The sequence below is a fragment of the Bufo bufo genome, chromosome 2 (assembly GCF_905171765.1).
Source record: "Bufo bufo chromosome 2, aBufBuf1.1, whole genome shotgun sequence".
In the NCBI taxonomy this organism is placed as follows: Eukaryota; Metazoa; Chordata; class Amphibia; order Anura; family Bufonidae; genus Bufo; species Bufo bufo.
Window position 1 is genome coordinate 644,980,699 of NC_053390.1, and position 17,483 is coordinate 644,998,181.

Below are 17,483 nucleotides of genomic sequence, written 5' to 3' on the forward strand. Positions count from 1 at the left end.
ATCGGGTCCTCTCCTCCCGTTACCCATTCCTTCCCGTCCTTGGAAGCATCTGTCCATGGACTTCATTACGGACCTGCCTCGTTCCTCGAGGAAGACTGTGATTTTGGTAGTAGTAGACCGTTTTAGCAAAATGGCGCATTTCATTCCTTTTCCTGGGTTACCCAATGCTAAAATGCTGGCGCAGGCATTTGTTGATCACATTGTCAAACTGCATGGCATTCCTTCAGACATCGTTTCTGATAGGGGCACGCAGTTTGTTTCCAGATACTGGAAGGCCTTCTGTTCTCGCTTGGGGATTCGGTTGTCGTTCTCTTCTGCTTTTCACCCACAGTCGAATGGCCAGACAGAACGCGTCAATCAGAATCTGGAGACATATCTGCGCTGTTTTGTGACTGAGAATCAGGAAGATTGGTGTTCTTTTTTTGTCCCTTGCTGAGTTTGCTTTAAATAACCGTCGCCAGGAGTCCTCGGATAAGTCACCATTTTTTGGTGCATATGGGTTTCATCCGCAGTTTGGGACATTCTCTGGAGAGGGGTCTTCTGGTTTACCTGATGAGGAAAGATTTTCTTCGTCTTTGTCATTTATTTGGCAAAAGATTCAGGGTAATCTGAAGAGGAGGAGTGAGAGATATAAGCGTGTGGCGGATAAGAGACGTGTGCCTGGTCCGGACCTGAATGTCGGTGATCTGGTGTGGTTGTCTACTAAGAATATCAAATTGAAGGTTCCCTCCCGGAAGTTGGGTCCTAGATTTATTGGGCCTTACAAGATCTTGTCCGTCATCAATTCCGTTGCCTTTTGTCTTGATCTTCCTCAGACTTGGAAGATCCATAATGTTTTTCACAAGTCCTTATTAAAACCTTATGTCCAACCCACTGTACCCTCCTCTTTGCCTCCTCCTCCGATTGTGGTTGATGGTAATCTTGAATTTCAGGTCTCTAGGATTGTGGATTCTCGTATTGTCCGCGGTTCTCTCCAGTACCTCGTTCATTGGGAGGGTTATGGTCCTGAGGAGAGGATATGGGTCCCAGTGATGGACATTAAGGCCACTCGTCTCATCAGGGCTTTCCATAGGTCCCATCCTGAGAAGGTGGGCTCTGAGTGTCCGGAGTCCACTCGTAGAAGGAGGGGTACTGTCACCGCCAGATATCTGAGAAGTTCTGACAGACGTTCTTCAGTACCTCTTGCTTGAGGTTCTTTTGTTTTGCTTTCGTTTTGTCATCTCGTTTCCCTCTCTCAGCTGTCATCTAGTTGCACTGATTGCATCCCTTTATATACCCTCCCATACTGCATCACTTTGCGGTTTATACAACTTCCTGTATTGTGCTATGCTAGATGCTGCAACTGCTGCTTCCTCAGATAAGTCTGTTCCTTTATTTGTGTTTTCCTGTTGGCTTGATCCTAGGTTACCCTGACTCCCTCCGTATTAAGTGTAGGGAGCCGGTGGTTGTGTCCCCTCACTATTATACGGTGTTCAGGTGTCAAACAGTCGAGGCACGAGGGCATGCAATTATCTATCATAGAGATCTTTGCATGGGCTGAGCAGTCAGGGAGAGTGCTAGGGCTTTTATAGGGCTCACCCTTATGTTCCTTAGTTTGGGATCAAGTCAGTCAGATCCTCGTTTGTGTCTTCTAGTTTTCTGCAACACCATCCGTGACAGTTATACTACAGCGCAATTGCTCATTGTTGTATTTTGGATATTTCACACTCTTTTGGAGTGTACCCTAATAAAAATAAAAAAATGTAAACCAAAAACCAGTGTTGGCTACCTCGTCCTCCTCCACCACCGCTTCCACCTACACCGCTATGTCCACCGCCTACTCAAACTCCTACTCCATATGGACCTTCACCTCATAAATCAAGTTTATTTTTTTAAATTTGTAAGTATTTTATTTTATGTCATTTCAGAAATTTGTCTGTTACATTTTCTGGTGAAATTCGCCAATTTTTGGGTGTGATATACCCACTGCTATACCTAGTAGACAGGTAAAAACATTTCACTAATTTGTCTGTTACATTTTCTGGTGAAATTCACAAATTTTTGGGTGTGATATACCACTGCTATACCTAGTAGACAGGTAACATTTCACTAATTTGACTGTTACATATTCGGGTGAAATTCACAAATTTTTTGGGTGTGATATACCACGGCTGTAGCTAGTAGACAGGTAAAAACATTTCACTAATTTGTCTGTTACATTTTCTGGTGAAATTCACCAATTTTTGGGTGTGATATACCACTGCTATACCTAGTAGACAGGTAACATTTCACTCATTTGTATGTTACATTTTCTGGTGAAATTCACCAGTGTTTGGGTGTGATATACCACTGCTATACCTAGTAGACAGGTAAAAACATTTCATTAATTTGTCTGTTACATATTCAGGTGAAATTCACCAATTTTTGGCTGTGATATACCCCTGCTATACCTAGTAGACAGGTAAAACCATTTCACTAATTTGTCTGTTACATTCTTGGGTGGCAGTTGACCATTTTTGCCGTGATTAAACCCCTGCTCTGCATAGGTAAAAGGGACTTAAATAAATAAAAAATCATCTGTTACATTGTCAGGTGACATTTTACCAATTTTGCCGTATACAAACCCCTGCTCTGCATAGGTGACAGGGAATTAAATTTCAAAAATTCTTCTTTAATTGATGCGCGCCCCCTCCTTTCATTCAATGCTTAAATTTTAACAATTTGTCCCACATTTGCGCTCGATCATATTTAATAAAAAAATGTACCTCCCTTGGATGTGGTCTCTCTTTCTCACGCTCCGTCTCCGGCGTGGAACCCTGATTCGCCGATAACCGTGATCAACATGTTAGGCTCAGAAAAGAACAATCGAAAGTTGATAGAGAAGATATCCAAATGGATCGTGGACGTCACGGTGACGTGCAATCAGGCAGAAGTTATCTAGAGTCAACAAAGCGGCAGCAGGGCCTCTCCTGTCTAACGTTTCCAAATCCTAAATACCCCAGTGACATTCCCTATAATTTTGTATTAATCATTCCAATAACAGGGCATCTTAAGAGTCCTGTATTGTTATTTATCATCACTACCTCCTCAAATCGGGAGTGGGTAATTGCTTTGATTCTTCAATTTGAATAACTTCTCCCACATTTCCGCTCCATCACAATTAAATTTCATCAATTGATCTGCCTTGGATGTGCTATCCCTTTCTCACGCTCTCTCTCCGGCGTGGAACCCTGATTCGCCGCTAACCGTGATCAACATGGTAGGTGCAGAAAAGAACATCGAAAGTCGATAGAGCAGATATTCAATTGGATCGTGAACATCACGGGGACATGCGACATGGTGGGGCAGTAAGTGTGCACACGCCTACACGAACTGACTGATGGGTCTGCCCCCTGCAACTTCTGGGTCTCCAAATTGGGCACATGGCCTGAGCTTGCCCTTTACGCCTTGGAGGTGCTGGCCTGCCCTGCAGCCAGTGTATTGTCTGAACGTGTGTTTAGCATGACTGGAGGGGGTTATCACAGGTTATATTTCCCAATGTTTTAGGGTGTACCCTAATTTTAAAAAATATAAATAAATTTAAAACCAAAAAGCAGTGTAGGCAACCTCCTCCACTGCCGCCGCTTCCACCTACACCGCCACATCCACTGCCTCCTCAACCTCCTACTCCATATAGACCTCGTCCTTCTAGATCAAGGTTATTATTTATTTATTTTATTTATTTTATGTTATTTAAAGTCATTTCCCTATCCACATTTGTTTGCAGAGAACTTGCCATGCTCTTAACCACATTTTTCTGCCATTTGCAGCTCTCTAGCCTTTTCCATGACATTTTTAGAGCCATTTTAGTGCTCATTTTAGTGTTCAGGTCCCCATTGACTTCAAAGGGTTTCAGGTTCGGGGTTAAGTTTGGGTCCCGAACTCGAACTTTTTTGTGAAGTTCGGCTGAACCCGTTGAACCTGAACATCCAGGTGTCCGCTCAACTCTAGTGGTCACACCAAATATTGATTTGGTTTAGATTTATTTATTTTCTACAGAGCTGTGTTAGGGCTCTTTTTTTTTGGTAGGGCAATCTGCAGTTTTTATTGCTAGCATGTGTGTATGACTTTTTGATCATTTTTTTGGGGAGGTGAAGTGCTAAAAAAATAGCCAATCGGCCATTTTATTTTTTTCTGTTTACCATACAGAATAAATGCATTTATATTTTAATTATTTGGGCATATGACTGAAATATCCTGGGTTTCTTCAGAGAGACCCAGGCTATCACAGACAATGAATGGCTTCTGCGATCACCTCACAGGAGAGCTATTCAAGCCATTGGAGCACAGAGTTCCCGAGAAAAGTCTCCTCAAGTACTGTGGTCAAAATTGACCACGGCATCTGAGGGGTTAAACGCGGTCAGCTTTGTCACCAATGACAGACATTAGCCCCAGATGACTGCTCTTTAAAACAGCATAAACCCGGTGGCTATGGCACTCGCACTTGTGAGCGGGCTCCATCTTTAAAGACCCGACTTCCGCCATGCATGTATGTTGGTAGTTGAAATGGGGTTAACTGATAAAAATAAACTATTATTAGCAGCATTTTCCCACACCAGCCTAAAACCGTTGCACAGTACTGGATAGATAGATAGATAGATAGATAGGATAGATAGATATAAACTAATAATTAAAATAAGTAAATTGTCCCAAAGATGCTTGACTGGATTTGGATATAGGGCTAGTGAAGAAGTCACTTGTGTACTTAAATTTTGTTATGAACACCTAAAAAATAATAGCAGTCAGACCTCTACATTTTTACACAACCACTTTAGTATTTCACTATTGTTTATATGGAGAAGGTGATATGACCTTAGGACATGGAATATACTGATTCATAATATAAATTGAGTGGTACTCCTTAATTTCAAATCAACAATCTCATCAGTGTTCTATCAGAATATAATAGAATCATGTGATTAGATACAGGAATGTATCTATATTGGTACCTGTCTCCAAAAGGGCTCACAATGTAGCTTCTCTATATAAAACGTGCATGTACATAAACACTAAAGCCAGTTACACTGGAGACCAAATAGCCTGTGCATGCTTTTGGAAGTAATGTGGAAGGAATTTGGAAGAATATCAACTGAGCCCAGTGTGTTAAGGTAACAGAATATCATTGTCTCTTGATGCATTTCCTTCCATTTATAAAGCTGAAACATTACTGGTTTGGTTCGAAAAGGCATTTCAACCACTTAAGGAAATGACGACCTACAGTATATATTGGGAGGCATGCTTATCATCCCAAAATTGTGTACAATGTTGTCAAATGAGCTTTCTTCCTTGGTCTAATTTTTAATGATGGTTGATGGACCTCCTCGCTCAGCATTGCTGCCAACCACTAATTAACATCTAAGAGTATTTTCTCTGTAGGTGTTGGCAAAAATAGCCTTTCCTATTTATTCTGTTAAATATATAGATGACACATCATTGTTCAGCAAGTCCCATATCAATAAATTATCCTTGTGTTAGTGACAGGTAGTAAGCCCTCATAGCACCAAACACCAGTCAACACTAGAGCTTGGCCACTGACCAAATGTAAAAATTGCAGCACAGTCTATAGCAGGTATATTACAACTTATAATAAGTGCCTTGACTGTGTGCTTCATGAGTTTAAGGATATTTTGGTTCCGTAATTCAAGTCAACTGGCAATATAAAGTAAATATGGAAAAGATAAAAATTGTGAAATTATCATCACTAATCTAATATAATGTAGAGGGAAATTTATATCTATTGTATAAAAGCCTATCTCTGGTGAAAAATAAAAAAAGACCTCACATTGATTTTAGAGCTTAATTTTAATACCTTTGTAAAGCTTTTCTCTTGAAAGCTCCACTGTTTCTGCTGCAGACCTGTTGTTCTTTGTACTAGTGCCCATGCTGCTGGGATCACAGGATTTATTAGCTGACAGCTTCCCTCTACTGACACATACAGCTTATAATTTTATATTTGGGGAGCATAATAATATATATATATATTTTTTTTTTTTTGCCATATCTCTATCTGAAGAAAACAAAGGGCTGCAGACTCCTCACATTTCCTACTCTTCCCTATAGTAAATTGAATGCAGTGCTCAGACTGCAAGCTTATAAATCTAATAAAGAGCATAGACCATGTATTTTTCGATTCTCAATTGAATTTACATACAGTGTGCATATTATATAAGGTTTTTAAGTGGATCATTGGAGTTAAGCTTCAATATTATTATCTTAGCTGTAGTTAATAACTGAGAATTATAACAAAGCAGGCTGGTATCATGATGGCCTGACATGGCTTTAAATACATCCATTATCAGCTATTTAATAATTTGCCCAAAGAGTGTGTTTTCTTACAAATCATATTCCTATATTTATCTATGAATGTGGTTCAATATAGCTGAGTTACACATTTAAAAAAAAAACTATCATAAAAGATGCAAATGTGTGTAACTGTCTGCTTATTTAATCATCTAGGTCTGCCATTGACTTTCATTTTAAGAAAAATGTATACACTAACACACATTGTAGTTGTAAAGAATGATGCTGCCATATTAGGAGTTTTTGGGGCATTTTTTGGCTTGTAAAAAATGGCATGAAGTTCTAGCATTTTTATGCGTTGTTTGGTGTGCCTTTTCTAGTCAGACAGTGTTTTACTTGTGGTTATTTTAGACTTTTTCTTTTTTTTATAGAGAAGTCTATAGGAAAAGGCATGAAAAAACACTACAACCAGAGCATTCTGTGATGTGAAAAGATGAGACCAAAAACCCAAAGGAAACTGTCTTAAAACACTTCTAGAAACAATGCAGTAGGGTGTTTGATCATTCCCTATTGGTAACCATGTAACGTCTTGCTGCAGTGTTTTTTGCATAAAAAAGTTGTTTGTGAAAATGTATGTGCATAGGAATGCTTCCCATTATGTCTGAAGGAGCAAAACTAATCTTCATTATGTCATATGTAAATAAAAAAATATTGCTGCCAAAGATGTAAACAGTCCAAGAAGTTATATAGCCAAATAAGTATTAAGATAAGATCCAAATTTTAAATCTAATTTTAAGTTTTGGCTGAAGATCTGATATAATAAACTGTGATAAATACTCAGTAATACAGAAAATGAGATGTGGAAAATACATCTTCATGGGAAAGTTTTTGACCCCCAATATACTGTTCACTGGATCATAGTTTTCTGAAATCTTGGGGGATTTTGAGTTGAAATACTGAGGCATTTAATTCCTTGCTATTTCTCTGCAGTTACTTTGAGAAGTACAAGAGATTTCATGGGCTTTTTCCTTCAAGCTCGCAGAGTATCGAATGACCAAGTTGCTGGGTCTTTTGTGTTCATTCCACCTGGCTCCAAACTACTGCGCTGCTTTGAAGATGGAGACACAGTGACCCATTCAGACAAGTCCTTGAAAAGAAATCTGTCCTTTGTCTGGAAGTCACCTGATCAGCCTGTGGGAGACATTAAATTCTTGTGAGTGTGCAAAAGACATATCCAGTCATGTTGCTTTTGTGTTCTTTAAAGGATATGTACATCTTCAGGAGAATTTTTTTTATAATTGCATTTTACTCATTTAGGGTTATAAATATTTTTTCAATTGGTCTTTATTAAAAATATTGTGCCTTTCTGTTTTTCTAGCTGTGTGCATCCTACTATCACTTTCAATTTGTGCCGGTCATCTAATAACCCTTATCTCTAAATTACTAAGAGTTCATAAACACTTATTACATGGGCAGATAGAGCAGACACTTGCCGGGAGGGAAGCATTCCCTCCTGTCAATCGCCTGCTCGCTAAAGGAGGAGACTGTTGCTATTACATGCAGCGATCTCCTCCTCAGTATAGGGATGAGCGATCTGTAATGCATCGCTTGTCCCTATACTGTTTCATTGTTCGCCAGCAGCAGAGCGCCTATTACATGGCATGATCTGCTACAGAAAAAACATGTTAAAAGATCCTGATTGCCCAATGAATGAGCGTTTGCTCGCTCGTTCATCAGGTACTCCACGGCAGTGTTACACTGCCAGATGATTGCCAACAATCATCTTAAAGAGGACCTTTCATGTGTCCAGACATTATGAAATTAGTAGCAGGTTATGTAGGGCATAGAGCAGGGATCTAAGAGCGCTTACTATTTTTTCTAGGCGCCGCTCCGTTCGCCCGCTGTGCCCCTGTTGAATCCCCCCGCCTTGTATGCTAATGAATAGCATCGGTACAGGGAGGAGGAGACTGCCCTTTTTCTCAATGGGCGTGAGTTTTTTTTTCTCCCTGGCTGTGACGCTCTGAGCAGAAACTACTGTCTTATTATTATTTTTTATGCACTCAATAAGGAGACACCCAACATTAGGTAAGTCATGCTAAGTCAACCAAAGAGGAACTTTATGCCGCCTCCCGAATGAGACTTCATTGCACCAGTAATCTTCTTTTTCTCATTTGTAATCTAGTTGATTGAACTTCAGAATTATATAATCATACAGGATACCCAGGATATTAGGAGTTCCTAGTGCACAGAGAAAAGCAATTACATCAAATGTTTCCTGATATTGAGCAGGAAGTTTAGACCATTCCTCCCTGTAAATGTGTTTCAGTTCATCAATATTTCTGGTATGCCTTGTGTTCACAGTGCCCTTCTGCATCTGGCAGGCACGGCTGTCAGGATACTCACCAAGGTCCCGCACCACCTCTGGCGGTCCATGCTGGTATCCTCCTGAGCTTTCGCAGCAGGCATGGCTAGGCCTTATCAACCTGTACTTCCTGACTGTAACCTCTCTCCTAGGGCATGCACATGCATTCCTCTCTGCCTCTTTAAGAGCCAGCACACACACACGCCCTCATCTGACCACAGCCTATGGAAGATTTCCTATGGGTTTATAAGGCACCTTCCCCTTTGGGAGGGTGCCTGTGCCATAATTCTGTCTGTTTGCCCAATACTAATCTTTGCCTGTTTTCCAGATGTGACCCTTTGCTGCCTTCTCTTACTGTACCTTTGGAGTGCTTATTGGACTGATTATATTCTGCCTGCCATGATCTTTGGACTGTTTATCGGATCGTTTGTAAGCTGTCTGCCATTACCTAGGCTTGTCCCAGACTATGGTTTTCCCTGATCCTTCTTTGCTCTGAATATAGAACAGAAAAAAGCGGAAGTTAATTCAGACCCTTAGGGATCACAAAGGAATGAAAAAATCTGGGTGCCGACAGGGGTGGTTAGGATAGTGCAAAAAGGAAAAAGAGAAGGGAGGGAGAGGCAGCTCCACGAAGTGTTTGTGGTTACAGACACTTAACAGAATAGTATATAAGTGTGCAGGGTGACATATCTACAGTATTGAACAGGGTTAATCACTTTCAATATAGACCCCAAGGACGAAATAAGGGAAAGAGAGCACCAAACCCCGTTCTAAAGCACAATTAGAAACTAAATAGAAAGCACCACTCGCAGTGATGGCGACTATATGACACAAAATGTATCATAAGACAATAGCGTGAAGTACAGATGATAAGTACTCCGGATAGAAGACTATGAACAGACACAGCTATAGAGAAAAGACACGACTAAAACCATATAAAAATAATAATATAAATGGTATAGTTAGTAATGATAAAAATAACGTGAAGTGCCCCTCAGGACAATTTCACACAAGTAACACTCACTTCACTGGGGGGTAGTCATCAGGATAAGCACATGACACCTGTAACTTGAACCTCCCGGCCAGGATCGCATGTAGAGTCATAGTGATGGAAGGCAGCAAGAATCCAGTGTTTCTGATCAATCACCTTTAATACACATATGTGACTCAACGCATTTCGGGGACACCAATTCCCCTTCTTCAGGAGTAATGCTCCTGAAGAAGGGGAATTGGTGTCCCCGAAACACGTTGAATGAGAAAAATTTATTTGAATCCCAAAAAGATCACTTTCACCCATCATCCAATGTATGTGATATTATTAATATCATATATATTCTATATGATTATGAGGACCACACATGAGATAAAGAAGAATACTTGTCACAGATACACTGATGCAATGGAGTCTCTTGTAAGGGCTATTAAGTTCCACTTTTTGAGTGACAACATTACTTAAAGTCTTTGGGTTGTCCGGGTTCAGAGCTGAACCCGGACATACCCATAATTTCACCCCGGCAGCCCCCCGACTTGAGCATCGGAGCAGTTCATTCTCCGATGCTCTCCTTTGCCCTGCGCTAGATCGCACAGGGCAAGGGCTCTCTTGTTTACAATCACACACTGCTGGGCGGAAGCTTCCGCCCGTCAGTGTGTTCAGTGACCTCACCGGCTGTGATGGGCGTGCTTTAGCGCTGCCCTAGTTACTGGCTAGGGCAGCGCTAAAGCCCACCCATCGGTGCCGGTAATGTCACTGGGCTTCCTAGCAGCCCCATGGAGAGCCCGGTACGTCACCTGATCTAAAAATAATGCCTTTGCCCTGCACGATTTAGTTCAGGGCAAAGGAGAGTATCAGAGCATGAACTGCTCCAATGCTCAAGTCAGGGGGGCTGCCTGGGTGAAAATGGAGGTATGTCCGGGTTCAGCTCTGAACCCGGACAACCCCTTTAATGTGGCATTTGTATTGCTTTTTTTGAATTAACAAAATCATTTAGATAGCAGCTACTTTGAAAACTAACATGATGTCATCTGCTCTTACCTAAGTACATCATACATCAATAATACAGAATTAGGTCTGAGTGCAAGAAGGTCTCTTATGGGTCTTTTTCAACCTTAAATTACCAGTGCATACAGCAGTTTCAAACAAAAAATAGAACAACAAGCACAAAATAGAAAATGTGCAACAAAATGTTTATTATTAGGCATCTATTAATCAACAGTAAAAGGATTGTGCAGTGCAAAGATATTGATGACCTATCCTAAGCATACGTCAACAATATCAGATCGGTGACGGCAGAGGCGGACATACCGCCTGTGCAGCTGGTTCAGCTGCACAGGGGCCCAGCAAGGGAGGGAGGGGGCCCACCCCAGTGCCAACAGAAGCATTTATTTTTTTATCTTATCATATTTTTCATTCCCTACCTCTGCCAACAGGGTAACCTGGGCACCTTGGTGTGGAGGTCGGAAGTGGGCGGAGTTTTGGGGGTGGCCTGATTAGCGCTTACTGCGAATCTGCTGCCGGTTTGTGTCTACACTCCATAGCTGAAGGACCTTTGATTAAATCGTAGTCATGTGATCTTTTCAGCAGTGGAAGTGGAGGTAGGACCTGTGATGAGGTCACCGTCATGTGACCAGTGCAGAAAGAGGCAGCGGTTAGCAGTGGAGACCTGTAATGCCATGGAATGAATGTAAGTGTCAGAGAAATGCTGGGAGATGTGGTTCTCCCCATTATACCTCCTCCCTGCTTAGTGGGAGGGAAATATGTTATTTAACTGGGACTGTATGTTAGAGGGGCTGCAGGGAGGGGATGGGTGTCAGTTACATAGGACTGTATGTTATAGAAGACTATAAGAAAGATATGTTATTTACATGGGACTGGATATTTTAGAAGACTGGAGGGTAAGGAGTGATGTTATTTATATGGGACTATGTGTTGGAGGGGGGTGAAGGAGGGGATTTAAGTTATTTACGTGGGACTGTAGGTTATAAAGAACTGTAAGGAAGAGAAGTTATTTACATGGGACTGAAGGGAGAGGACTGGTGTTATTTACATGGGACTGCATGGTATAGAAAACTGTAAGGAAGATAGGTTATTTACATGGGACAGTATCATATAAAAGACTGGTGGGAGCCGACTGGTGTTATTTACATGGGACTGCATGGTATAGAAGACTGGAGGGAGAGGACGGGCATTATAATTTATGGGGGCACTGCAGAGATGATTATAACTCCGGGGGGTATGGCAGGAGGTATTATAATTACAGGGTGCACTGCAGGGAACATTATAAATACTGTGGGCAGTGGTGGAGGGCATTACTACTACTGAGGGCTCTATAGAAGTGCCTTAAAGATTATAAGAGGTGCCATATAGGGAGGCCTTATTAGTACTGAGGGCAATGTAGGGAGCCTTATTACCACTAGGGATACTATTTGGGGATGGCTTCCGCCTGGCAGTGAGCCCGGTGATGTCACTGGCACTAATGGACATGCTTTAGCCTGTAAAATGGCTAGGGCAGCGCTAAAGCCACCCATCAGTGCCGGTCTGTGTTGGGCCCATGTTCATATATGCCTGCATTATTGAGAAAAAAAAATTATATTTGAATATATGCAAATGTTCCTCTAGGAGCAACTGGGGCGTTACCATTACACCTAGAGGCTCTGCTGTCTCTGCAGCTGCCTCTCCCTGTCTACTTTGACAGGGCCTGGCAGTGAAAATGTCATCCCACCGGGCCATGTCAAAGTGCAGAGGGCGCAGCAGTTACAGAGAGAGAGGAGCCTCTAGGTGTGATGGTTACCCCCCATTTGTATATAATAAAACATCATAAGATATTTTATTATAAGAACATGGGACCAACACAGATGCCTTCAGCTGCCAAGCACACATGTAACAGGTCAGTCCAAGAGTGTATGAGGGAGTCCTGAGGGATAGCTGAAGGCCTAGGGAGCATTTTACCATCAGCTATGGACTTCATTGGGGGGATAAAGCTGGCACTAAAGTGCCTAGGGCAGCATCAAATCTAAATATGGACCTGGCTCCACAGCAGTAGCAGGATGTAGTGTCACACATCACACTTCTGGTCTGTGTATGATGAGGAGCGGTGTGGCCAGGAATCTACTGTGCTCCTCCTCCTACACAGACCAGCAGAGCAATGTGTGCCACTACATCCTGCTACTGCTGTGGAGCGCCAGCGGCTGAACTGTGATCATGAGGAACTAGGTGAGTATATTTTTTTAACTACCTGTGAAGGGGGCACATATCTGACCATTGCTACTGTGAGGGGGCACATAACTACTATGTACTATGTGAGGGCATTAAGGGGACTGGGTGTGTATAGTTATGCTTTGGGCAGAGTTAGAGGTGTGACCTAGTATGAAAAGAATATATATACATATTGTAAACATATTCACAAGATGTTTTTTATTTGCACATATATGTTTATATTTGTATGTGTGGTTGGGGGGGAGGGGCCCAGGTACATCCTTTGCACAGGGGCCCTTTGCTGCCTGTGTCCGCCCCTGGGTGAGGGTCTCCCAGCACCCCCACCAATCAGCTATTTAAACGGATAGTGATACTCGTGCGAGCACTGTTTCTATATGTGGCACAATGTAATTACAACTGCTCTTACCATTCAAGTGAATGGGACAAGTAATTGTAATTACACTGTGCTGCTGCAAAGGAGATGATGCACAGGTAATTTTGAAGAAGAAGCAGCACTTGCATGAGCGCCTCTATCCCTTCAAACAGCTGATTGGCAGGGGTGCAGGTAGTCGGACCCCCACCGATCTGATATTGATGATCTATCCTGAGGATAGGTCATCAGTATCATAGCACTGCACAATCCCATTAAATGGTTATTCCCATCTAAGCCTTTCGTGGCTGAGATAAGAATAACCTTTATAAGCCTTGGCCTGAGGTGGGTAGAATAATGGAAATAGTTGAATGGGCTTTGATATACTGTATTTGTAACTCCCTAAGAAGTGAATGAGAGCTATGCAAACAGTGCAGCACAGCGAGCTATGCTGTATCCATGTACTATGGAGTTTTGCACAGAGCACTTGACTGTTTCCATAAGGCTCCATTCACACGTCCGCATGTGTTTTGCGGATCCGCAAAACACGGACATCGGCAATGTGCGTTCCGCATTTTGCGGACCGCACATCGCCGGCACTATAATAAAAAAAGGCTAATTTTTATCCGTAATTGCGGACAAGAATAGGACATGTTCTATTTTTTTCGGAAACGGAATTGTGGATCCGGAAGTGCGGATCCGCATTTCCGGATCCGGGCAGTGCATCGTGCGGCCCATAGAAATGAATGGGTCCGCAATTCCGTTCCGCAAAATGCGGAACAGAATTGCGGACGTGTGAATGGAGCCTAAGTCTGGCTACCTCTGGCCGATGCTTATGAGGGTTATTCTAATCTTAGCCAGAAAAGTTTGAAATGGGAATAAGCATTTACGCTCTCACGTTCACTCCTTTTGGATGCAAAATATTAAACTGGTACCAGAACCTCCCACTAGCATCATTGGTAGTGGCTAATTAAAATACAGCTAGTGCTATTTCCTTCATCCTTGATATCCTTGGTATCTCTAACAGTGATGGCCAGTTCGCATTGTTCGCCCGCGAACACATGCGAGCTGCCATCTTTTCTCACAAGTCCGGCGAGGCACAGGTAAGCCCTTACCTGTGCCTGTGCCGCGAGCCGGTCTGAAAACAAATGCGGTCACCGGGAGCAGGCAGTTCCGAGAACAGCCCGATGAAGGCCCCCGGTGGCTGTTCTCGGAACTGCCTGCTCCCGCTGACCGCACTTGTTTTCAGACCGGCTTGCGCACAGGCACAGGTAAGGGCCGGACTTGTGAGAAAAGATGGCAGCTCGCATGTGTTCGCGGGCAAACAATGCGAACTGGCCATCACTGATCTCTAATTCTAACTGTTCAATATACATATTTTGCTCTGTCTGACTATCACTCCTGCATTCTGGTGTCCTGGCTTCTTATGTTGATCCTTGTTACACTATTTGGTTAATCCATTGTCCTATCACTGATGGGTCCTAATGTGCAGGAAAACCTATGTGGTTTTGCTGTATGTGTTTTAACCACGTGGTAGACTACTAGCACAGAATACACCTTACTTATGAGCCGTTAGGGCATCCAGCTACAGGCCCACTTGCTTGGAATAGGTTAACTGAACACAGACACTATTCTTTGGGCAAATAAAATTAAAAAAAATAATGTTTTTGACAGACTACTTCACTCCCTTTTAATTGCACACTGGAATCAAGGGTGAGAGACACCTTGGACCTTTTAGTAGGAAATCACCCATTTTAGTATGTGGTCCACACTATTTCTGTTATTTTTCATGGATTTCTTGTCCTGAAAGTTCACCTTCCACTTCATGGTCTGTCTCAGGAGATGGAGTGGCTCCTTTGTGTATTGTAATTCTAGTCATATACTCTTTCTTTCTCACTTTAATATAAAATATTACACAATGTAAGATGTCTGTATTGAAGGTTTGAGTAGAAGTGTACCATTTTACCAAGGTGCACTAGGCTAAGGCAAATACAAAAACAAAACACAAGTTACCGTAAAGTGAATGGTGGGTGCTTCTGATTTGGCAAAATGAATAATTACTTTTTTCCTTTTCTTATAGTGTATCGATAGTTCAGTCATACTTTGTTTATTGGGCACGAATTGAATCCATTGTCATCTCTAGTAATGTGCAAAATTGGACATCAGCGAAGCAAGAACTTAAAGTATCCAACATGGAGATGTCTTCTGCAATAAGTTCATGTATTATCACATGTTGTACTGTTTAATATTGAAGCGGCTAGAAGCCATGTATTATGTAAGGCTGCTTTCACATCTGAAAAGTTCTCCGGATTCGGCCCATAACTGAGCCGAACAGAGCCTTCGGACCCCATAGACCAGGGATCAGCAACCTCCGGCACTCCAGCTGCTGTGAAACTACAAATTCCCAGCATGCTTTATACATTTCCATAGGAGTTCAGAGAAGAGCCAAGTAAGTATGCATGCTGGGAGTTGTAGTTTCACAACAGCTGGGGTGCCGGAGATTGCCTACCCCTGACATAGACTATAATGTGGTCTGTTAGGTTTCCCTTCATAGGATTATACTCTATGGGATCCGTAGGCTCCGTTTGGCTCAGTTATGTGCCGAATCCGTCCTTTCTGTTGCTATAATGGAGGAGAAGAATGGAAAGGAGAATGCAGATGTGAAAGCAGCCTAAGATAGAGTTCTACCACACCAGGACAGTTTGCAGCTTCCAGCATGTGATTGGACTTGCCCAAGTTGGAGAACACACATGGAAATTGCAGACTATGGACACCCCTTGGAGACATTTTTTAAATATCTGCATTGTACTTATTTTGGGTTAAAAAGCATTTTTCCATTTTTTCTTTATAAAATATTGTTTAGTAGTTTGTGTTCTGTAGCCTTCAGTGACTCTGCAGACTGTTCTTTCTGCCTTTCACTGAAATCCTTCAGGGCTGCTCTGACAGCTTAATCTGTAGCTCTTTACTCACTCCGGCGCCGTGTGTTCTGTCAAACCAGGTCCGGCTTTTGCATGTTAAACCCGAAAAATGTGAAAAAAAAGTCCATAAATGGTGGATCCGTTTTTTCCTATTTTCATTTTTTCATTGTGATCAGAATCCTGATCAGGATTCAAATGTAATCCGTTTTCACACGTTTTTTTACGGATCAAACAATGCTAGTGTGAAAGTACCCTTACCATGCACTTAGGGCCTGCAGGAGGATGCGAACGCTGCCTGGCCCTGTCAATCAAGACTTGGAGGGAGGTGACAGAGGTGGGAGAACGGAGGCTCTAGGAGCAGGAGCAATGCCCCCCCCCCCCCCCCCCCGTCTCCTAGAGGCTAATTTACATATTATAAAAGTTATATTTCTGGAGTAACGGGGGCATAGATAAAAGTACAAATAGGCTAGTTAGGTTCAGCTGACATTAGCACAATTTAGCTGGATTTACATTCCTGATAATGGGCCTGTGTAAAGGTGCTGCTGATCACCTGATAAACGAGAAAAAATCTCGATCATAGGATGAAATGATCTTTCATGGGTACACTTCCATTATTTCTGGGCCGCAGATGATGCTGTGTAAACAGCACTCTACTGGCTGTAGAATTTGTATGAGGACGAGCTATAGCAGTAGCCATGGCTCAATCTCATATAGTAGAGGAGATTGCTGCATGTGAATATAGCTCTTCACCTCCACTGACAAGCAGCCAGTTATCAGGAAGGAAGTATTTCTTCCAGATAATTACCTGCTCACTTGGCACATGTAAATGCACCTTAACTGAGTGTCTGTGATCTGTTAGGAAAGCAGAGATAAGGACTACAGATTGAGCAGCTCTCTGATGGACTTCTGTGCAATAGAGCAGTCTGCAGATTCAGTGAAACTTGAAAGCTGTAGAAGAGAAACAGTTGAAAATTATTAATAAAGACTAGAAATGATGGAATTGATTCTAACGAATCAATTAGTCTCATTAGCAGCAGGAGCTCTTCACCTGTGAGGGGCTGCTCCCACTGGTGAAGAAGCACCCACCTGCCACATCTAGCCCGTTCCTGTCAATCTATTGCCTGCACTGCTGCTCAGAGTGGCGGTGCAGACATAGAATTGCTCGTTCGTCTTCAGGTGCAGCGACTGCATGTGTGCCGCTACCTGGAAGGTCGGTAGAATCGATGTGCTCATCTCTAATAAAGACCAATTGGGAAAATGCTTTTTAGACCCAAATAAGTACAATGCTTAAATACAAATACCCCCACATGTGTCCATAGCCTTTAAATATATAAACATATGCATTTGATATATGGTATCTTTCATTGGCATATACTTTGAGTA

At 42.3% G+C, this 17,483-nt stretch overlaps 1 protein-coding gene across 1 annotated transcript in view; it reads left to right on the forward strand.

Annotated features, from left to right (window-relative positions):
• Positions 1-17,483, forward strand: part of REELD1 (reeler domain containing 1) — a 152,823-nt gene that overhangs the window by 115,807 nt on the left and 19,533 nt on the right. Inside the window, exons 2-3 of the mRNA XM_040419884.1 lie at positions 7,249-7,471; positions 15,263-15,402. Coding sequence (XP_040275818.1) covers positions 7,249-7,471; positions 15,263-15,402 — 363 coding nt within the window. The remainder of the gene's footprint in view (positions 1-7,248; positions 7,472-15,262; positions 15,403-17,483) is intronic.